Consider the following 23,872-nt stretch of genomic DNA (forward strand, 5'->3'; position numbering starts at 1 on the left):
TTATATTATATTTTTTTTAATATCTTTTAAAAATAAAAATAAATTATAAAAAATTATATATATATATATACACACAGTATATATATATTTATTATTTTTAATTTTGTTCTCCTTTTTTTTAATTTACTGTTTTCATTCTTTTCCTTTTCCTCCTCCGAGGACTAAATTTAGAAAAGTATTTATATATATATATAGGACATCAGCGATAATAATAATAATAATTATTATTATTATTATTATCATTATCATTATTATTATTATTATCATCTTTAATTGAGCTATAAACGCATTAAATGAATCATGGCGCACGCTGCATTAGTTAATTATTAATAAGTCAGTCACAGCTTCCCGCCTAAACACAAGATGGCGGTGACGCACCGACCGTTACCGTTGACTGTTGGTTTGTGACTGCCAGCTCCACTAGAGGACCAGAGGAAGACCAGAGGAAGACCATCTTACTCACACTGTCAGGGCATCGATTAGTGCAGAAATATCAACAGACAGAAGAGGACAAAGAGCTGCAATGGACGGGTGAATGTGTTTTTATATTACAGCTAATGTTTGTGGTTAAACTTACCCAGAGCTGTGCGCGCGACACGGACACAACGAACCGTGCTTAGCTTCATGTATGCTAACTGTTAGCTTCAGCTGCGAACCTTCATACTGTATCCACGGCCTGTAGAAGGAGGATGGGACACAGGGGGTAAGACGCATGCGCAGTGTGACTGAAGCGGCGGTTGTGCAGACCAGATTTTACTGCGTAGGCGTTATACCCCCCTGAAGATATGACGCATGACCCAGCCTCCCTTATATAGGCCTTGATACTGTATCAATATGAACAACATGACGTCAGCCAGCTAGACAGCAAAACACCAAACCCCCTTAGAGAAATGTGGGTGTTTAATGTTGTCTTGCTTGTAGGGAAAGGCACATTTATAGTATAACAGAGTTAAAGAGCATGATTTATGTATCATCTGGGTCTTCCAGCTTCGGCGATGTCACAGCTAACTTTAGATTAATGTAGCTCACGGTAGAAGAGGTGAAATGTGAGCGTTGATGGTGTTTTGATAAATGGCGACAGTTATCGCACCTGTCAGTTGGGTCCTTTGTCTCGAGCTAATGTATGCTGCACGCGACTTCCGTTAGCTATTGCAATAATTAGAGAAGGTGACGTAAACGTATAACTACTACTAATAATATATAATACTATATATATAATATATATATAATATAATATATATAACAATAATAATAATGTATAATAATAATAATATATATAATAATAAATCATATATAATACTATATATATATATAATATACAATTATAATAAAATATAATAAATTATATAATATATAATAATATATATAATAATAAATAATATATAAGACTATATATATTATATATATATATTATAATAATATTATATAATGTATTATATATAATAATATATAATACTAAGTAATAAAAACGCCTAAAGGCATTTATTTGTCAGGTAAATTGAAAAGCAACTGAATAGCTTCAACTATCTAAGATGAAATTGTGATGTTATTTAGATAGATAGTTATAGATAATAATTATTGTGTTACAGCAGCAGGTTATCCAAGCAATGCACTAGCACATAAGCAAGTGTGCAATAACATACTATGTACATTAGCAAGTGTGCAATAACATACTATGTACATTAGCAAGTGTGCAATAACATACTATGTACATTAGCAAAGTGTGCAAGATACTATATACATTAAAAAAGAGTGTTTTGTTCTTTAATAAAAAATAATTGAAGTAGTAAATGTGCAAATGTAGATGTGCAAAATTCAACATGTGCAAGATTATTACAGAACTAAAGCACAATGGAGTACTTCAGACAAATAATTGTTGAATTATTGAAATTGTTAAATGGCCGTATGCTCTTGCCATGAGGAGGTGCAGAAGTCTAGTTCTCTCTCAGAACACCTGAATTACAATATGCTGAAAGGTTATTATGGAATTTTTTCCCAATGATGCCAAAAATGTTCTACTCCTGCAGGTTTGCAGGTAAGCGATATGCATGCCACATTTTCATCCAGTATAACAGCACCGGTCTCCTTTTTCCTTTTGAATTGAAAGGTTGCTTTTCCTTGAGAATATGAAGTAACATTATTTGCTTTTCTTCTTTTTTTTCATCTCCCTGCATTGACAGTGATGTTGCGGTTGGTGTGAAGGCAAGCAGACTTCATTTTTACGATCTTAACCTAAATACACTTGCATTTAATAGTAATATTTTTGGAATTTGTCAGAAGTTGGGATGTAAATGAAAGTTTAATTTTTTTTTTTCTTGTCTTCCAGAGAGGCTCAGATGAGCTCAACATGTACAGTAGCAGCCCCAACTCCATGACAGGTAAATTAAACATAACCCACCATCACTTAAAGCTGGGATCCATAATGTTTTTAGTACACGGAGAAGTGGTCAGGAAGTGTTTGATGGTATCTGGTGTTTGATATCTGAACCTCAATGGGTCCAGAACAGACAGAAGCTGTCTGGGATTGGGATGAGTGAATGACACAGATGATCAGGAAGATGGAAAATATTAGACTCATTTGGCCATGAAAAGACTAAAGCCCATCAGGGATGCCAGAAATGGACTGGCATGGACAGCAGAAACCCAAAAATATATTGTTTGAACATTTTGCACATTTAGTGCTGAGGAAATACATTTTAAAGGGGAATCTTCTTTTAAAATATAATATGTATAATATGAAGTTGTGTAAGTCATTAAACTGTGTTTTCATGTTCTTTAAGACTTTTGAGTAGATGAATCAGTAAATTAATTTTGCTTTCTGTATCTGTAAGGTGACAAATTAGTTGTTATTTTCTGTATTAACCCATTCGTGCCCAAAGATCATTTTTAGTAGGATGAGGATAAATCACCCCAACATTTGTTCTGATTGGTCTTGAAACGTGGTACAGACATACTTTGGGAAAGTATCCAATAATTCAACTTTAAAATGTTTAGATCACATGAAAAATAACACTAGTATAAATAGTCAAAAGTCAGGATTCTTTTAAAAATTAGGAAAAATGCTAACATTATGTTTATTAAACAGCCTTGATTGTCTTTTAGTTTCTGTGATACAGCCACACCTACTGTTTTTTTTCCAAAAACAGTAGTTCCATGTGCCCAAAGACTACATATATGATATTAAAAACTCACTTTTCAGTTGCAGTTTCTTCAGATTTGTGTTTAGGCAAGAGAACATTATCACCAAAATTTCAGTTGCGGGCACATTTGATCAATCATTTGTTTTCTACAAAATGTCATAATTTCCTGAAGCCCATAGTGATATCATCAAATTTCTTGTTTTGTCTGACTCGCAAAGACAACCAACATACCCAGACAAAGACAAAAAAAAAATACAACCAGACAATTGAGAAGCTGGAACTCGGGAATATTTGACGTTTTTGCTTGAAATATAACAATAATTTGAGTATTAAAATAGCTGCAGATTGTTTTTATGTTGATCGAGTAATAGAATTATACATTAAAAGGCCATTTTCACAGCAGATATTTGGACTGATCATAGTAGGAAAAACACAGTTGTTAATAATAACATGTAATGACAGTGACAGTGAGCCAGTATGCACCAGAACCCTGCAACTGAAGCGGCTAAATGGAGCTTAGTCATTGTTGATTTTAGTATTTACACTTGTGCTTTACTCTGACTTCATCTATAGTCTAGAGTTGTGGTGTCATGTGATCATTTTTGTGTTCATGTTCAGCGAACGGCAGTGACAGTAAGAAACAGCGTCTGGATGAATCCCCTCCCTCCAGAGTTCTCCACATCAGGAAGCTTCCCAATGAAGTGTCGGAGACTGAAGTCATCGCCCTGGGGCTGCCCTTTGGAAAGGTCACCAATATACTGATGCTGAAGGGGAAGAACCAGGTAAAACTCCACACCATATATCAGCCGATACTTTGAGGTGAAGACGAATCAGTCTTGTGATGACATTTTAAGTTTGACTGAATAATATCCTCCTTTTCTAAACAGGAAAAGGACAGTGACACATTGTCCTGGATGTGATTGTTATTCTGCTAAAGCTCAGTATTGCTGTGTTTTTTTTCAGGCGTTTCTGGAGTTGGGTACAGAAGAAGCAGCCATCACTATGGTGAACTACTACACAGCTGTCACGCCACAGGTCAGTGTCCATTGCCGTTACACATTGTTAATAATTTCTGTTCTTGTTCTAAGCGCTACTAACTGAATTGTGTATTATACGGATCTTATTCTGTTAGGTCAGAAACACTCCTGTGTTCATCCAGTACTCCAACCATAAGGAACTGAAAACCGACTCGGCTCTGAACCAGGTATACACATAGATATACACCAAACACTATCCTTCAACCAAACCAGGGTTAGGCTGCTTTTATATGTCTGTTTCTTTCCACGCAGAGAGCCCAGGCAGTGTTGCAGGCAGTGTCAGCAGTTCAGGATGGAAGCTCTCCATCCTCTGACCCCGGGGTTCTGGACCTCACTCCTCCCCCCAGCCCTGTCCTGCGAATTATCATCGACAACATGTTTTATCCCGTGACACTGGACGTTCTACAACAGGTAAAACCTGAAGCTGAACCTTTCCCTAATGTTTGGACCTTCTTGGTATAAAAAGCAGCATCTGTAAAGCAAAAACAAATAGAGCCTCTCTAGAGTGGAAAAGAGAGATGAAATCTAATTTTGCTGGAGGCCTTTCCAAAGCAGATACTGATTGACCTCTAATTGTGATAATGATTGTGTGTCTGCATAGCTTCAGGGTGCTTTCACATCAGGGACCCGGGCCCGGATCCGAGTACCCTTGTCCCCAAAGTCCAGTTTGTTCGATTAGTGTGAACGCTCCGTATCGTACTCGGGCACGATTCGTCATGTCATGATCATGTTCGTATCAGTTGTGAAAGCCAACTGTACCAAAACACAGAAGTGGACGGCTATTAGGGCTCCACGATTATGGCCAAAATCACGATTATTTTGATCAATATTGAGATCACGATTATTTATCACGATTAGTCATTGATTTTAGCGACATCATATTTTTATTACTGCACTTTCACATTAAAATAAACAGAGCACTGCTTTCACTTCCATGCTGGACAGAGTTTTCTATGAGCACAACGCGCATTTTAAACGTCAGTATCTCAGGCGATCATGTTCATTTAATTGTGGGAAGCCAAAATTGTGATCGTGATTAATATTCGATTAATTCTGCAGCCCTAACTCCTATTTAACGCGAGTAACGTTAGCAGTCAGCGAGTAGCTGTGAAACGCCGCCGGTCTCCTTTGAAATCTGTATACAGAGATATAAAACAGTTTCATATCTACGTCTGTATGTGCACGCATCATTCGCCGATCTCGTCCTCTGAACTGCACGGCTGTGGGTGATAAAGCAGGAAGGTTCCTGAAAATAGAAACAATAGTAGGTATTGGGGTCGGGCGATGTTTGTTATTTTATTTAGCTAGTTTAATGGTCTGCCTCCGAAGAACGAGAGCCACTCAGCTGCTCAGCGTGCAGAGAGAGAGAGACAGCGGGGGGGAAACAACATGTAGAGCCGGCATATTTTCACATCAAACTCAATGAAATAGAGTTTATTTCGACCAAACCTTTGATGTTGGTGATTTTTGGTGAGTTTTATTTTGTTTCTGTCCGGTTTGAATGAAGTGTTTTACGATGCTCCGCCACTAGAACAGCTGATCTCAACATAAACAAATACACGTGGATGATGACGCAAGTGTACTCGAGTACGGAACAACTTTACTAATGTGAAAGCTGAGCGGCGTGGGACTGGGGAGGAAGGGGCAATCGTACTGGGCACGGTACGAATCAATCGTACCTAATGTGAAAACACCCTTAAACTAGAATGTTGAACTGTCATTTAAATCAAGCTCGGTCATGTTTCCGTGTTGTTCTCATGAATTTGTTGATTCTTCCAGATCTTCAGTAAGTTCGGGACCGTAATGAAGATTATAACCTTCACCAAGAACAACCAGTTTCAGGCTCTCCTGCAGTTCAGCGACCCCGTCAACGCACAGCAAGCTAAACTGGTAGGATCACACACGTGCGAAAGTCCATGCTCTAAGTCCATGTCCAGTATTGGCAGTACAATAACCTCCTGTCTGCTTTAAGAGAGGTGATTTGCATTTCAGATTCAATCTCAGTGAATTAATAGAGGGCTTCATTCTGCCTGTTCGTGCCCAACATTCAAATTAGGCAGTTGACATCTTACCTTTCAGCCCTTTTAACATTGTTGGCATTGGAGCTAGACCGATTTATCAGCTGATTCATAACTGTAAAATGTCCCGCTTAGTATCTATCTTAGTCACAATTCTTAAAAATAAGGGCTCCGTATCAAGATTGTTTATGTAAAAAGAAAGAAAACAGAAAAGATTATGACGATACTACCAGCTGATATATTGTTATCAGATTATTTAAACACTATTGTGATTCCTTGTCCCTCTTTCACTACTTCTACTCCAGTCTTTGGATGGACAGAACATCTATAATTCATGCTGTACTCTGCGGATAGACTTCAGTAAACTGGTCAACCTCAACGTCAAATACAACAATGATAAGAGTCGAGATTACACCAGACCCGACCTTCCTACTGGAGACGGAGAGTCGGCCAACAAAGATCATTCTTTATTGGGTAAATAATACACCACTGTAAATACATCACATCCATTCATAGCTCCATCCATGGTATCCATAGTACAGTATTTGTTTTCTGGTATAAATCTAGTTGTCATTGTCTTGTAGGTACCCCATCTGGAGCGCTAGCTTCCTACTCCAGTGGAGGGGGTTACTCATCTTCTCTCTCCCTCTCGCAGGGTGGAGGTACCTATCTTTAATTTTATTCTTAATTCTGTTTTTCCATCACTCGTTGCATTGCATTTCTATTGACTATATTTCTGTCATTTAGAATCTATTAAATCTACTGAAGAAGCAAGTCTTTTTCCTCATCTTTTTATTGTTACGGTTTGAATGTGCTTCTCTGCTGCTGTATTACACGTTTGACCTGTTTATTGTCCTGTGCTTTCCTAACAGGAGCCATCAGTCCTCTGAGTGCCGCAGCAGCAGCGGCAGCAGCTGCCGGTCGTGTTGCTCTGTCTGGGTCCGGAGTGTCTGGAGTCCTGTTGGCATCCAACCTAAATGAAGAGGTACACTAGCCATATGCATAACTGTGAATGAGCATTTGCAATTTCTGCGTTAAGTCACTCATTTCAGCTGTTTAACAGACACCACTGGATGATCTTCTGGAGTTGATAGTAGTGTGAATTCCTGTGTGGTTGTATGTGTGCTTAGATCTAGTCCCTGTAGTATAATTAGGATAGATTTAAGTCACAGGGTGAGTGTGGGCCATAAAGTGTAATACATCATCTTAAACCATTAGGTGTCTAAACTTTTAAAAGCATTAAAATATCTTTAATAGTAGAGATGTGCCAATTCCAATATTCTTGTTTTTTTAAAAGACCGACCTCCCAAATCAAATTTTTGCCTTTTCTTTCTTTCTAAGAACTATAATTGACAGCATTTGCAACTTTTTTATAACTTTTCTCAGAAGAAATATCTCGGCTATATAACAACACGCCAAATGTCATTTACATCAAAACTTCCACCCTGATTGATTCGTGGGTCATGGTTTTATAATACCCACCGACCTGTTATGAGAGCAAATCCGCACTGCCCAACCCACAAAGATATGCGTTAATCAGTCACCCGAACCCGACACGACCCACAAACATTGGCGAGTGTCCAAAAGACCGTGTGTGTGTGTGTGTTGGCGGTGAGTGTGGGGTTGTCTGTGGCGTTACAGCTGTGAACGTAGCTGTAGCAGTGTGTGAACTGTTTATTTGTAGATAAATAAATGCTACAACTCCTCAAGACCCGAGCCAACTTCCTGTATCTGCTTCCTCAGACTCTCTTAAGGTGGGCTGTTAAGGTGGACCAGCTTTTCTCCTTTAAGTGAGAAGCTGCTTCTCTGAGTTTTGCGCAGCTTTTTAATTCTTTTTTAATATTTATTTTAACTGTTTAACCGATAGCGTTAATCGGTTAACATTCTTAATGTCGGTTAACGGTTAAAAGGTTAATTATAAACATCCCTAGTTCTGGTGTGTGTGTGTGTGTGTGTGTGTGTGTGTGTGTGTGTGTGTGTGTGTGTGTGTGTGTGTGTGTGTGTGTGTGTGTGTGTGTGTGTGTGTGTGTGTGTGTGTGTGGATTCTCCAGATTGATTTTTGTTCTCCCTGGACTGTCACAGGTTCTAAACTTTAACGTCTTCAAATATTTCCCCCTACGTTAAGTTGTCACACATTATATCTGTATGTCAGATCTGTTGTGTTTTTGAAGCTGCGTGGTTTTCTCTAAACTGACTTACCTACTTGAATACTTTTTTCTTAGGTTTCTGTTTCTTCTGTCAATTTTTAGTTTATTCTCTAATTCTAAATGTGCACCTACTCTCTCATGTGTATCTCTCTATATATATATATACTACCTCCAGTATCTGTTTCTGTGTGTTCCATCTCTCTGTCAGTCTCTTTCTCTCTCTGTCGCTCTCTGTCCCTCTCCCTCGTCGAGAGGGACTCCATAGTGGAGTGATGGGTTTTCACACTTCTGCCCCCTCTCTGGTAAAGTCCTGGTGCAACAGCTGTGTGCTGGCTGTTTGGTCGCAGCATGCTGTTCTCTCCGGTGAGAGCAGCACCAGCTCCTGCGTGCACTTGGCAGTGTGCTCAATACAATCCAGTGATCTTAGGTAGTAGTGGTTGAGTGTGGTGTGGTCGCTCTTCATGTTGTGAGTGTTGAATCCAGGAGATAGATAGTCTCTCAGTCACTTGTTCATCATTTCTCAACTGTGTCATCAAATGGACAGACTAACATCTACGGTCAGATATTAGTCCGTTCTCATGCAGTACACTTACCCTGTTTCCAGGTAGCATAGACATAGGAACACCAAACGGACAAACATTTCAGTAACACTTCATTTTACGGGCCCAAATTACCCCAATATTTACCTCAAAATCTATCAAAAATTACTTTATTATAAACATTGTTTAATAATTATATTCTGCTATTTCCCCAATAGCTGGTCATTTATTTAATACATTTCCAGGAAAAGAATACAAAGTTAATTGATATGCTTTATTTCCATGTCTGCTGATAAATGGATAATAATTAGCAAATAACTTATTTTAAATTTCTTATAAAACTCCCTGAATCATGACATCAGGGTTACATTTGTGTAGACAATAAGTCACATAAATGGTGAGATTTGTGTCTGATCAGAAGTGTCTTCTATTAGTTTTCCACCAATTTCAAATAGGTTACTTGCTAATTATCACCTAATTACCATGAAATTTGCAGACCTGTAAAATGAAGTATTACCATCATTTCTTACTGTCCAGTTTGCTTCAGTAGTAGATTAAGTGCCAGACCCAACGGAAACATTTTAAAATAAAATAATCTATCAGTGATGAAGGATTATGTGATATCATGTCCTTTTATTTCCAGCACAGCTGCAACTGAGCTGGGCAAAGAGAAAATTGTTTGGTTGATTTAGTAAATATGTTTAGTGGCAATGATCATAGACATGCTCCAAACTTCAACTTGATTGAATACCTGCCTGTGTGTTGCAGACCCTCTTTAAGGGTTGAGCTTGTTTGCATGGTGAATCGCTGACTTTTTTACAAAACAACTTTTTTGCCCTTATTGAGAAAAGGACAATATTCCTACTGAGCTGTTTACATCTCTAAAAGAAAATGAATATTCCACTAATATTCCCGTTAACATGCAGCCAGTTTACTCCGATTAACGTAACCAGTGTTGGACTTGTTGGACCGTGCGAACACAGCCTCCCTCTTTCATTCCTTCAACCACCTTCCTGAAAAGGTTGGCGTTGTGATATTTGTGCATATCCAGAAACCTGTTGATATCCAAGTCTTTCATAATGTTTAAAGGAGGCGTGTTTCTCCTCCTTTCTTAAACAAACCATCCGTCAACAAGGAAAAAAAAGCCCCTCGTCTACGAGACCAGTCTCTCTAGAGAGCTCCAGCCAGCTCACAGCGGTCTATTAGTGTGACCGCCCGGCTGGCGAGGTAGCTATTTAGGTGTCACAGCAGTTTGTGGAGCTTCTGAACTCCGAAAACGTAGGAGCAAATGTTCGATTCGCCATTTAATATCGTAAAACTGTAAATCTACACAGTTGATTTCTCGCCTCAAAAATGTTTAGAAGTGAATTTAGTGATGAAATAGCTACGAAAAATGTAAAAAAAAAAAAAAAAGCCGTTTTTGGCTGCTGTTGTTGTTGTTGTAACCGTAGCCTGTAGCAGCCCACCGCTTTGTATTGTGGGATACAGTAGGCATGGTAGACTGGTCCGATGCATACTGGAGTATTTTTTCCGAATTAGTACGACATCCGGGTACTTTTGGCATACTGGAGATTTAGCTTTTGTTCACATACTACATACTACATTTTAGCCAAATCAGTACGTACTACAAGTCTAGTATGAGGTGGTACTACTAGTATAGTATGAGGTGGTACTACTAGTATAGTATGAGGTGGTACTACTAGTATAGTATGAGGTGGTACTACTAGTATAGTATGAGGTGGTACTACTAGTATAGTATGAGGTGGTACTACTAGTATAGTATGAGGTGGTACTACTAGTCTAGTATGAGGTTGTACTACTAGTATAGTATGAGGTGGTACTACTAGTCTAGTATGAGGTTGTACTACTAGTATAGTATGAGGTGGTACTACTAGTATAGTATGAGGTGGTACTACTAGTCTAGTATGAGGTTGTACTACTAGTCTAGTATGAGGTGGTACTACTAGTCTAGTATGAGGTTGTACTACTAGTATAGTATGAGGTGGTACTACTAGTCTAGTATGAGGTGGTACTACTAGTATAGTATGAGGTGGTACTACTAGTCTAGTATGAGGTGGTACTACTAGTATAGTATGAGGTGGTACTACTAGTCTAGTATGAGGTGGTACTACTAGTATAGTATGAGGTGGTACTACTAGTATAGTATGAGGTGGTACTACTAGTATAGTATGAGGTTGTACTACTAGTATAGTATGAGGTGGTACTACTAGTATAGTATGAGGTGGTACTACTAGTATAGTATGAGGTTGTACTACTAGTATAGTATGAGGTGGTACTACTAGTATAGTATGAGGTGGTACTACTAGTATAGTATGAGGTTGTACTTCTAGTCTAGTATGAGGTGGTACTACTAGTCTAGTATGAGGTGGTACTACTAGTATAGTATGAGGTTGTACTACTAGTATAGTATGAGGTGGTACTACTAGTCTAGTATGAGGTTGTACTACTAGTATAGTATGAGGTGGTACTACTAGTATAGTATGAGGTGGTACTACTAGTCTAGTATGAGGTTGTACTACTAGTATAGTATGAGGTGGTACTACTAGTATAGTATGAGGTTGTACTACTAGTCTAGTATGAGGTTGTACTACTAGTATAGTATGAGGTTGTACTACTAGTATAGTATGAGGTGGTACTACTAGTATAGTATGAGGTGGTACTACTAGTATAGTATGAGGTGGTACTACTAGTATAGTATGTGGTTTGGGATACAGCCAGTGTCTCTGTCAGTCTAATCTACCAGTCATAGAGAGTAGCACCTGTTACCTCCATGTGATCCGGTTGTGCCATCTGCTTCATGGTACCGCCCCCTTTGGTTTGATAAATCTCCTGCCACTCACTCTCTCATTCACTTATTTATTTCATGCTTTGTTCATTTCTCCATCCTTAGATTTATTATTTTCTACCTTCCTCCCATCCGTTCTTTTTCCTCACTGATAAATGCATCCAGCAGGGACTGTGTGTGCGTGCGAGATAACCGAACTGGAAGAAGTGTGTGTGTGTGTGTTTGGAATCGAACCAGCAATCATTCAGACTCCGTTGATGTTCCACTGATGCTCTGTTTACTGACCTCTGCTTTGGTTTTTGTCCTCCTCTCCTCCTTTCTCCCTTCCCCGACTCCCTTCCTCCCTCCTCTGCTCCTCCCCTCACACATTTATTTTCTCTCCATTTGGCCACACACGCCTTTAATGATGTTCCCTTAAACCCCTCGCCCCCTCTCATGTACGTTTACCTGAATTTTGTTTCCTTTTCTCCACTGTTCTTAATCCGGTCTAACCCGACTTTGGGTTTGCCGTTTTGACCCCCTCCCCAAACCTCCCCTCCTCCCAATGCCCTCCATCTTTGCTCCACCCCTCATCATCATGGAAACCACCACCTCCCCCCCTCGTCCAACGCTGGGCGGTCTGATCTCTACCTTCGTCTCTCCTCTTCCTCCTCCTCTGCTCCTCCTCTTCCTGTCCTCTGCTCTGCGGTCTCTCTCTCTAAAGATGGTCACGCCTCAAAGTCTCTTTACCCTCTTCGGTATGTTCAACCTCTACTATTCTATCTGTATATCTCTCTCTGTTAATCCAATTTTTGTTCACTTTCTTCAGTGATGTCGTGGACAAGCTATTCCTCTGTGTCTTTCTGTATCTCCCGGCCTCCCTCTCATCATATTGTACGCTACTGAGTTTAAAGTCTTCTTCTGTCTCTACGTTGAAAGAAAAAGTGATTCTGATTCAGATTGTCTTGTTTGGTCATCTTGTCTCTTAAACGATGGGAACAAAGACGCCAAACTCATTCATGTGTTGTTGAAAATGTGGTGTGAAAAGCTCCAAATCTACATGTAGACACTGAGGTTAGTGACTGCCAAGCCAGCACCTCCTGCAGCTGCTTCACAATAAAAGCTGCAAATATAATAAGGATGAAAACATTTTTATGTGAAACAGATGCTGCCGATTGCAGTAACAATAATTAGCACAGCAAAAGACCATTTATAATACGCATCATCTATAAAGGGTAAATTGATAGTTAATTAAACTTAACTGATAGTTATTTTAATGTTAACAAACCATGAACTGATAATTAATTAAGTTTAAATAACTTTCAATTTATCATTTATAAATTATGTTTATTATAAAGACTTCATTAGAGCTGCGGTAGAACAACAACAGAACCGATCCAGGCTGTTAGATGAAGTGTTGTGTTCCCTTATTGATCCAGTGCTCGGATGGCAAAGTACCCGATTGGCTAAGCTCTGATGCTAAAAAAACAAAAAGCTTTTATCAAACCTTTTATTTCTCACTGTGCTCATATTTTGTATTTGCAAAGAGCAAGGTAGAAAAGATTTAATTCTATCATTTAATTCCATACGTAACGTGATAAACTCAGTAAGACTCCCTCTAGCTCTTTAAAACCTCTTCCTGTCTTTTTGCCCTTTTCTCCAGATTTGGTTTTAATGGAGTGCAGTCAAAGTTCACCTTTTCACCTTATTCTACAACTCTGCAACAGGGATTACTAGTCGCCTAAACTAGGCACATCATAGTGGTCACATTAGACCAGCCCTGCTATCCTTACTCTTTATTCCACAGATCTTTCAAAATGATGATCTGCATAAAAGGCCTAAAAAAGAACTCACATTTTTTTTAGGTCTTCTTTCTGTACACGTTTCTCTATACAACATAATCTGTTTTAGGTTACTACGTGTCTTTTTAAAAGGTTTTGTAAAAGGTATGTCTTTCTTTCCTACACTGTCCATTTATGGTTTTACATGTTTAATCTTCAAGCTGGATTCTGAATCAGCCTGAAGCCAAACAGTCTCAGGTGTATGTGGACGGTAAAGCTCAGCTGAGGTGTGTCGCTGGCTGACAGTCGTAACGTTAAACCACTCGATTACACAGAAGGGTTTGATTGAGTTTCTAGTGGAAGTCAAATGGGAAGATTCCATCTTTTCTTTTCATTTGTCTTTCTAGCACTAACTTTATTCCTTCCATCCTTCACACCTCTTCCTTTTTTTTATCTTCGTCGGCTCCATCTCTCCTGCTCTGTCTGTTCTGTCCTCCTCCTCCTCCTCATCTTCTACTCCACCTTGCTCTCTCTCTCTCTCTCTCTCTCTCTCTCTCTCTCTCTCTCTCTCCCTCTCTTGGTCTGCCTCTCTCGCTCTCTCTCTACCTTCAGGAGTCTACGGTGATGTCCAGAGGGTGAAGATCCTCTACAACAAAAAGGACTCTGCTCTGATACAGTTGTCCGATGGCAACCAGGCTCAGCTGGGTGAGTTTATATAGTAGCTATATCAGCCACCAGAATCAGGGGTGGGGGAAAAAAATCAATTCACCTATGTATTTCTTTAATGCCAGAATCGATATATTTGATTCATTTGAGTCTCTGAGGAGGTAGAAGGACGTTACTGCTTTTATTGTAGTAGTCTGAGTAACGTGACGTCATATCCGTTCCGTATCCGTCAAAAAACAAAACAAACCGCAGCGAGCCGAAATGAAAAAGCAGAAAACGGCGGAGGGTCGGCGTGGATCTGACCTGCACCTTCACATGTTAAATCCAGCGTGGTAAACACTACACATCCAGTAAAGTATGGAAACAATTTGGGTTTCACACATTGACAGGAAAAGCAGAGCTAGACATCACGGCTAAAGCTGCACGCTAACTATCACGGACAGGAAACGTCATCGTATGGCGGTAACGTGGCGGTCGAGCCGGCTGTCACTTGCGTCTCCGTGGTCAAATGGGCCGACGCTACGACTGTAGAGCACCCATATGCTGACATTTATGTTAAATGCATTCAAACGGCCCCGATGGAGCTGACCATGGATGTATAAAGAGCTCAGATTTAGCGATGAAGTTAGAGGAAGTAGACACGTGTGGCTGCGTCCAGTTTTCAAAATAAGGTGTTAACAAAGGGAACTGTACATAGAAAATACATATATGGAAATCAGATTGATTGGATTATATTCACCAAACGTATAAAACATTACATGTCCCTTATAAATTAAAAATTAAATACCACTTATTTGTGAGGGAAATGTCTTTATTCTTTGATTTATTGGTTTTCTGGGAAAAAAATTAATTAATAATGCCTGCCAATAACTGATTTATTTGACTTCAGGACATCTCTGACTACATACATACTGAAAATCAAACATTTTTGCTGTATTAATTTAGATATTTCCCAAAGTAAGAGTCCCTAGAAGTGACCAGTACTGACTATGGAGAAGTACCTCATACAACCCCACTTCAGAAAATCCAAACTAGCCCTTTAAGGTTCACCTGTTGAAAACCACTGAGGCATCAGTCACTTCCTCAATACATTTTAAACCACAGAACAATTTCCTGGATGTGATACGATTTTTTTTTCCTCACCTGTAGCTATGAGCCACTTGAATGGTCAAAAGGTGTTTGGTAAAGTGATGAGAGTGACGCTGTCTAAGCATCAAACGGTGGCTTTGCCCAGAGAAGGACTGGATGACCAACTACTCACTAAAGGTAAGAGGTTCAGGATATTCAAACAGTAGAAGCTTTGGATGCAGGCTGGATGATTTATCAATCCATGTATATATTACAATATAATATTGAGCTTTATAGGGAAGACTCTTCTGTGAAACTATGGTTCAACTCTGCTCTGCTAACGTGCTAACAGACACACTGATATTGCTACAGCTGCTCTGCTAACGTGCTAACAGACACACTGTTTTTCATCGTGTCAATATTTCGTTTTTGTTGGACAGATTTTTCTGGCTCGCCCCTCCATCGCTTTAAGAAGCCAGGATCCAAAAACTTCCAGAACATCTTTCCTCCTTCTGCAACGCTTCACCTCTCCAACGTCCGGTAGTACAACCACTGCAACATATTAGTCAATCAAAAGTTAATGTTTGTGTTCGTCAGGCCAACAGTTGAATCAGCGTAGCGATCACTTTGGCTTCATGCTACTCTGCTTTAGGACGATACTAGTTTGTCTTTGCATGTCCAGGGATGGAATCGGAGAGGATGATCTACGCCTGCTGTTCTCTAACAGCGGAGGAACCGTCAAGGCCTTCAAGTTCTTCCAGTAAGAAGCACTTTAACATGAAGCTCTTTATGACACTACTAATGTCTAGCTGCATTTTATTTCAACATTTCTCTGATCATCTTGCAAGGCACCAAAATAGAGAGCCTAATACAGTGCCATGCAGACAGAAAAGATGTATGAACCTTTTCCATAACATTGAACTGTTTGTCTCCGCTCTTTCCTCATCAGGGACCGTAAGATGGCCTTGCTCCAGATGACGTCAGTAGAGGAAGCGATCCAGACTCTGATGGAGCTTCACAACTACGACATGGGAGGGAATCACCATCTGAAAGTTTCCTTTTCAAAGTCCACCATCTAACCCTCACGCCTCCCGACTCCCAAACCTTAAGATCTATGACGAGCGAGGAAAGTCACCACCATTTGTCTTCTTTTCAACGTTTTCTGTTAACTCTGTTCTCCTGCTCTATCCCCTTAACCTTTGATTAAGTAGTACAATATCTTATCACGGAAATGTGCTTTTTCAATGTCCAAAGCTTCAAACTCAAAGTAGAAAGTTTTCAGTAAAAATATAAACATTTTCTTGAGCAGTAGAAGCAGTACCTACATCATATGACATCATACGGCATCATATGACATCATACGACATCATATGACATCTTAAAGAGCAACTAAACACCAGCTGGAAATCGAGTTTTTCGGTTTTACCTTCTCAACGTCCTGCAGTGAGCGAGTACGCCGTGACATCACTGTTGGGTGTGGCTACAGGTGCATACTTCTGACCACAGCCTGCTGTTGAGAGTTTTTAATTTATCTTTATCCTCGCTAAGTGCAAATAGCTATTTTTTTTGTATTGCCCGACCCAGCAATCCCCTGCCTATATGGTAGTTTTTTCTTGGATTTTCTGTTGAGGTTTGGGATTGTGTAATTATTAGTGATCGTGTCCCTACTTGAACCACCTCCCTATTCTTTTGTGTTCCCAATCAAATCCCAAAACTACCATCCAACATCCAATACAGACGCTCACCATTCTTTGTGGCAGTAACTCCCAAACACAACATGTCATGTCGTGACCGATCCCATCAACTCCACATCGTCGTCAGCCGACTCTTTCCTCGTGTCCTTTCCGTCTTTAGAACCGTGCAGTTGCTGACACACATTCTCAGTGTGCTGGTTCACTCCTCTAAATGTAATCCTGATCATTTGTGCACTTTGGTGCATTCAAAATAAAAAAAAAATAAACCTTTTTTTTCTCGACGCGATAAGCATCGGAGTGGATCGGGGGTTGTCTTGCTAAAGGTTAAAAGTGTGATTCATGCTCTTTCTCTCCTCTCGTCTGCAATGTAAATATGAACCAGTTTTACATTACCAGCACCCAATTTTATACTTTGTAGGCATGTTGGCAACCTCCACTAAAACAGCTCGCAGCTACACAGAACCACTTAAAATGTAAGTTTAAATACCAGATGTAACTAAACGTTGAGGACTTAAGCACCCAGAAATCCTCAAAGGAAATAGAATGAGGGACACTTTTCTTGCTGTTATTCTCGCAGCTGAACAATCAATTTATACATGATTTAAAAGCAGCATCATAGCCCTTCTGTGAGGCATTCTGGGAAGTCAGAATCATCATTTGAGGCTATTGATTGTTGAAGACACATGAACACCCCTGATATTTCCTTAACAATAGTATTGACATGGCTGATGTGTAATGATATTGAAGATCCAAAGCTTTCATTGAAGAATAGAGCCACCTGTAAAGTTACTGTTTAAATCCCATCCCAGTCTTTTCTAGGTGCACATACACACACACACACACACACACACACATACAGTACACAGGATGCATGCTAATGCTGTTTGTTTGGACAAGGTTTCAACATGTGATTCTGGTCTTGGTCTCTGATTTCGGGAGGAGGCCTGTTGGGACCAAAGTACATGTGCCTTTCAGTCTGATTTGATCTGTTGTGTCTTTAAAACAGATTCTTTTACTGGTAATGTCTGTTGATCTTGTGATGTAAACCTGTAGAAACAGATTATTTTGTTAAATCTTTTTAGATAGAAGTGAACCTCGTCTTCCCCCAGTCCTCTGTTTGAGCTAACATGAGAGCTTATTTATAAAACTAGGTCCCTGTTTCAACAGAGGTCTTCTTCAAAGTAGTTTTTTTATTTTTCACTCATCTCTGGTTCTTTACTTTCAGCTGCAACCTTTTTTCTTTCAGGATATTGTTGTAAATTTTCTGCTTTTAAGTTCATTTTCTTTTAGAAGATTAGCTCAAATTAAACACGTCTTTTCTACCAACAAGCCCAAATGAAATCGTGTGTGTGTGTGTGTTTGTGTGTGTTCGGACTACAGTAGGTTAAGGCTTCTGCTCTCATCTGTATCTTACCTGTCAATAAAACTCCTCTCACTCTGTTCAGCTCTGTCTCTCTGCTCTCACTTCTTCCTCTTAACTTTTCCCTCTTTTAGCTCTTCTGTTTCTACATTTCTGCAGAGACATGAAAGCAGACTGCATGTTCACACCACAGGATCACAAACTCATTTCTCAAACATATATTAACTTGAAGTACGACGGAGTATTAGGGCCACATTGAGGGATAAAAAATAAATCTGAGAAAAACTGCATTTATTCCGAAGAAAACCACACGGACCTGATGGGGAAACGGACTCTTTTGTTGAGGAGGAAATTACTTTTTTTCTGGTGAAGTTATGACTTTATTCTCATATTACGACTTTTATCGTAAAGATATTACTTTATTTTCGTAATATTACGACTTTTTCTCGTAAAGTTATGACTTTATTCTCATAATATTACGACTTATCGTAAAGATTACCTTTTTTGTAATATTACGACTTTTCTCGTAAAGTTATGACTTCTCATAATATTACGGCTTTTTTTTCGTAAAAATATTACTTAATTTTCGTAATACGACTTTTATCGTAAAGTTATGACTTTATTCTCATAATACGACTTTTTCTCTTAAAGTTATGACTTTATTCTCGTAATATTACGACTTTCTTGTAAAGTTATGACTATTATGTTATATTACGACTTTTTTATCGTAAAGTTGACTTTTTTATGTAATATTACGACTTTTTTCTCGTATAGTTATGACTTCATTCTCGTAATATTACGACTTTTTTCTCGTATAGTTCTGACTTAATTCTCCAAAAAATATTTTTCCCCCTAATACTCGTCGTTTTATTGAAGGACCTCTCGGTCAGTCCATCACTGATGTCTTTGAGCTGGAGGATGAAGGTGAACTGTCTCTTTAACAGGTGCGCTGCGTCCTCTGCTTGTTGTTTGGGTGTGCGTGAAGAGTGCTGGTGTCAAGATGATGATGTGAGTGGATGAATGATGTTGGTTAAGTTTAAATATCTCTCTTCTCTGTGTGCTCCAGGTAATGTTGCATGCTCTGCAGAATACGAATATGCTGCTGTAATTTATCAACACAATGGTCACATCCTTTTTGTCAAATAATTAGTGAACTGTTCCTCATAACTATTATTATTATTTTTATTTTTTTTAATTTGTGAACAAATATAATTAATGAAACATTATTTAGAATTTTATATAATAATATAATATTATATAATATAATTTTTCTACTATTGTAAATTTTGTCTTTAAGCTTTTTTGGAGTTATCTATAATAATAATAATGATCAAAATGAAATAAAAATGTAAAATTGCATAGTTTTATCATAATTATTATTTTTTTTCTAGTTGGGTGTAGTAAACTAGATAAGTGTGCTTAGCTAGTTAGGTACGACGTGTCTCTGAGATAATCCGACAGCCTGCAGGTTTTCACACCAACTGAAGAGTCCAGCCGCTGATGTGGAGGGCAGGAGGTCGTCAGTGGAAACACCTGCTCAGCTGATCACATGAAAACCTGCAGACAGCCCGATGAGGTGAGTCAATATCCTCAGCATATAATCCTTCAACTGACCTCAAGACAATTTAAATGTAGAATACGATCAACTTGTTTTCTGCAGACAGACTGATCCCAGAACAGGGAGGAACCTGATATTACTTTGACAACAGAAGTTACTGAAAGGTCAAAATGACGTCCTCAAAATCGTTTGTTGCAGCCTTTAATATGTAAATGTGCCCCGTCGCCTCCAGGCTCCCATTAAAGGAATAGTTCAGGTGTTTTTCTCAGTGTGGTTGTGTGAGCTACTTCTCCATAGTCACTCTACAGTAGATGGAGCAGCAGCAAAACACATTTTAGACCCCTAAAATAATCAATATCAGTTTCAGTTTTTCTCTATTTTTTATTTCTTTCTTTTATTGACAAGATAATAATATACAAAGAACTCAGGTTCTTATAAAAATAAATATAAATCAAATAAATATTTGAATCGATTCACAGCTCTAATTTTTAAACTCTTAAACCCATCGCCATGACAACATCATCAGAACAACATAGTCACATGATCCTCAAAGTCTCAGAACAAAATTCAGTACGTCTTTAAATTTACATATTGATCATCATCATCCTCATCATCATCTTCATTCATCTTCATCATCATCTTCATCATCATCCTCATTATCATCTTCATTCATCTTCATCATCATCTTTATTCATCATCATTCATCATCATCATCATCTTCAATCATCATCATCATCATCCTCATCATCATCTTCATTCATCTTCTTCATCTTCATCTTCATCATCTTCATTCATCATCATCATTCATCATCATCATCATCATCATCATTTCCTTCATCCTCATCATCCTCATCATCATATTCATCTTCATCATCATCAATCATCATTCATCTTCATTCATCATCATCATCATCATCATCTTCATCATCAGCATCTCCATCGTCATCATCATCATCATCATCATCATTATCATCATCTTCTTCATCATCATCATCATCAATCATCATCATTCATCATCATCATCTTTCATCATCATCATCATCATCATCATCATCTTCATTCATCATCATCTTCTTCATCACCATCATCATCTTCATTCATCATCATTCATCATCATCATCATCATCATCATTTCCTTCATCCTCATCATCCTCATCATCATATTCATCTTCATCATCATCAATCATCATTCATCTTCATTCATCATCATCATCATCATCTTCATCATCATCATCATCATCATCATCATCACATCATCATCAATCATCATCATTCATCATCATCATCTTCTTTCATCATCATCATCATCTTCATCATCATCATCTTCATTCATCATCATCTTCATCATCATCATCTCCATCTCCATCGTCATCATCATCATCATCATCATCATCATCATCATCATCATCATTATCATCATCTTCTTCATCATCATCATCATCATCATCATCAATCATCATCATTCATCATCATCTTCTTTCATCATCATCATCATCATCATCATCATCATCATCTTCATCATCATCATCATCATCATATTCATCTTCATCATCATCGATCATCATCATCATCATCATCATCATCATCATTCATTCATCATCTTCAGCATCATCATCATCATCATCATCATCATCATCATCATCATCTTCATCATCATCATCTTCATCATCTTGCTGCACAGAGACCCTCACAGGTAAAACCTTCAATGGGAGTTTACCTCGAGTACTGATGAATGGGAACATCCTCCCAGTGAAAGTGTGTGTGAAGGTGTGTATGTGTGTGTCAGTATCAGGATCAGAGAACGACAGTTTTCCTTTGTTCCAGTCCAGATTCACTCTGATCCTCTGGAGCTTCTTCTGCACTGGGAGGACTGTGGGTGGACGTGATGGGGAGAATGCTCTGTATTCACCCGACCAGAACCATATTCTCCATAATCCAGACTTTAGTCCTTTCCTCCGGACAGACTCTAACACACCCAGTGACCAGCCTGTACTGTCTCCAACCTGGACGTCCCAGCTGTGAGTCCCTGACTTAAAGCCCTCAGAGCCCAGGACAGAGCAGTAATCATCAAACCTCTCTGGATTATCAGGAAGCTGCTGTTCCTCTCCAAATCTCACAGTGGTCAGATCTTCAGACAGGATGAGTCTTATACCAGCAGAGTTTGGGTCCAGAATCACTGGAGTGTAGGAGACCATCTTCTTCATCCTGTACCAGATGTTGAAGGGGAGGTTGCCCAGGTGTTCGGCCTGGTCTATCAGAGTTCCTGAGTCCAGCTGTGGATCCCCCAGCAGGGGGCGCTGCTGGACTCTTTCCACTGCAGCCTTGTAGTTGAGCAGGAATGAGACGTCTTCGGCTCTCAGCTCGTCCTCTGTGGCTCTGACTGCGTCTGAAAGAGCTGCTATCTCTCTGCTCACAGCCTCCATCTTCTCCTTCATCATCTGACTCTTCTGCTCCACTTCCTCCCTCAGTGCATTCATGCTGGCCTCCTCTTCCTCTTCCAGAAACTGGTGAAGCTTCTGAAACTGCTCCTTAATCTGCCTCTTCGTGTGTCGGGCCTGGACCTTCAAGTGTTTGGCTGTTTGATCAAACTCCACTATAACTTGTTTAAAAACCTTTAACTTCCTCTTTAAGGGCTCCAGAGTTTCCTGAAGTGCAAACTTGTGTTGTCGTGCAGCTTCATCGATGGGTCTCATTCTGTGGTTGGTGTGTCTTTCTGAATCTCTGCAGACGAGACACACCGGCTGCTGATGGTCCAGACAGAAGAGTTTGAGTTTCTCAGAGTGCAGACTGCAGAGAGTCTCTGAAGATCTCTGATCTCTCTCCTGTAAGAAACTCTCACACAGGTTCCTTAAAACCAAGTTAGTAGGTAGTCTTTCCTTTGAGTGTCTTCTCTTACAAAGTGGACAGTCTTGGACGTGTTTCTCTGTCCACCAGCTCTGCAGACAGACTTTACAGAAGCTGTGGCAACATGACAGCATGACAGGATTTTTAAAGATGTCGCGGCAGACAGGACAGCAGAGATCGTCCTCTAATCTGGACGCCATTTAGTCTCCGAGTGAAGCTGAAAACGTGTCAGGCAGACGGCTCAGCCACTTCCTGTTACCTGAAAGTTAGTTTCACTTTGAGTCTTTGTTCTTGTAAAAGTCTCGTTCAGTTTGTGGATTCAGCCGCTGGTTGAAGTGGTGGTATTCCAGTATTCACAGTATTTCCTCCTGTAGATGTCCTCTCTCAGCGGAAGTGGTGGTTTTGGTCTGAAGGTGAATCTTATCGTCCGTCTCTCAGTGTGTGTGTGTCGTCTCAGTGAGGCAGAGTAACAACCTGTTTCCTGGTTTGTCTCATGTGAGTCAGTTGAGTGTGTTTGCATGTAGAGGAAAAAGAGGCTGGGTCACGCATCATATCTCCGGGGGTATGACACATGCGCAGTAAAATCTCGCCTGCATTCGCCGAAGTTGAGCCAATCGCAACGCAAGACTGCAGCTTCAGTTACACTGCGCATGTGTTATACCCTAAGACCCGTGTCCGCCCGTGACCCAGCCTCCTTTCCATAGGCCTTGATGTAGAGGAGGAAGTAGTAGCAAAGGAAAAGAAGAATCATAATTCTGTAAATCATGGTCAACATCAGGTAATGTCGGTGCTCTCGGTTCAGGTGCAGAATACAAATACGCTGCTGTGATTTATCAAAACAATAGCCGCATCCTTTTTGTAAAATAATCAGTGAACTCTTCGTCATAGCATCTCTCTATTTTTTTTTATTTGTGAACAAATATAATTAATGAAACATTATTTAAAAGTTTTCTGAATCCGATTTATAGAATCTGATTTCACAGGACAAACATTTACAAGTGTTTAGACATATAAGGCTGTGATATGTGTAAATAATAAATTGTACTATATAGTAAGTTTAATCTTAAAGCTTTTTTGGTGTTATCCATAGTAATAATAATAATGGTCCAAAATTAAATGAAAAATGAAAAATTGCATAGTTTTATCATAATTATTATTTATTTTATTTTACTTTTATTCTTTTTTTAAATATTCGTCTACATAAAATCATTATCAATAAGACCTTTAAGTCAATG

General features: G+C 39.2%; 1 protein-coding gene across 1 annotated transcript; it reads left to right on the forward strand.

Annotated features, from left to right (window-relative positions):
- The first annotated feature begins 392 nt into the window (after window positions 1–392).
- LOC141776519 (polypyrimidine tract-binding protein 2-like) lies at window positions 393–18,211 on the forward strand. The gene is made up of 17 exons (XM_074650159.1): window positions 393–531; window positions 2,181–2,202; window positions 2,327–2,378; window positions 3,759–3,922; window positions 4,104–4,175; window positions 4,273–4,344; window positions 4,430–4,588; window positions 5,957–6,067; window positions 6,501–6,669; window positions 6,780–6,857; window positions 7,068–7,180; window positions 12,391–12,424; window positions 14,060–14,152; window positions 15,263–15,379; window positions 15,622–15,721; window positions 15,864–15,941; window positions 16,131–18,211. The coding sequence occupies exons 1-17, from the start codon at window positions 524–526 to the stop codon at window positions 16,258–16,260; spliced, it is 1,572 nt and encodes a 523-aa protein (XP_074506260.1). The 5' UTR covers window positions 393–523; the 3' UTR covers window positions 16,261–18,211.
- Window positions 18,212–23,872: the final 5,661 nt, after the last annotated feature.

Source organism: Sebastes fasciatus, chromosome 11 (genome assembly GCF_043250625.1).
Source record: "Sebastes fasciatus isolate fSebFas1 chromosome 11, fSebFas1.pri, whole genome shotgun sequence".
NCBI classification, from domain to species: Eukaryota; Metazoa; Chordata; class Actinopteri; order Perciformes; family Sebastidae; genus Sebastes; species Sebastes fasciatus.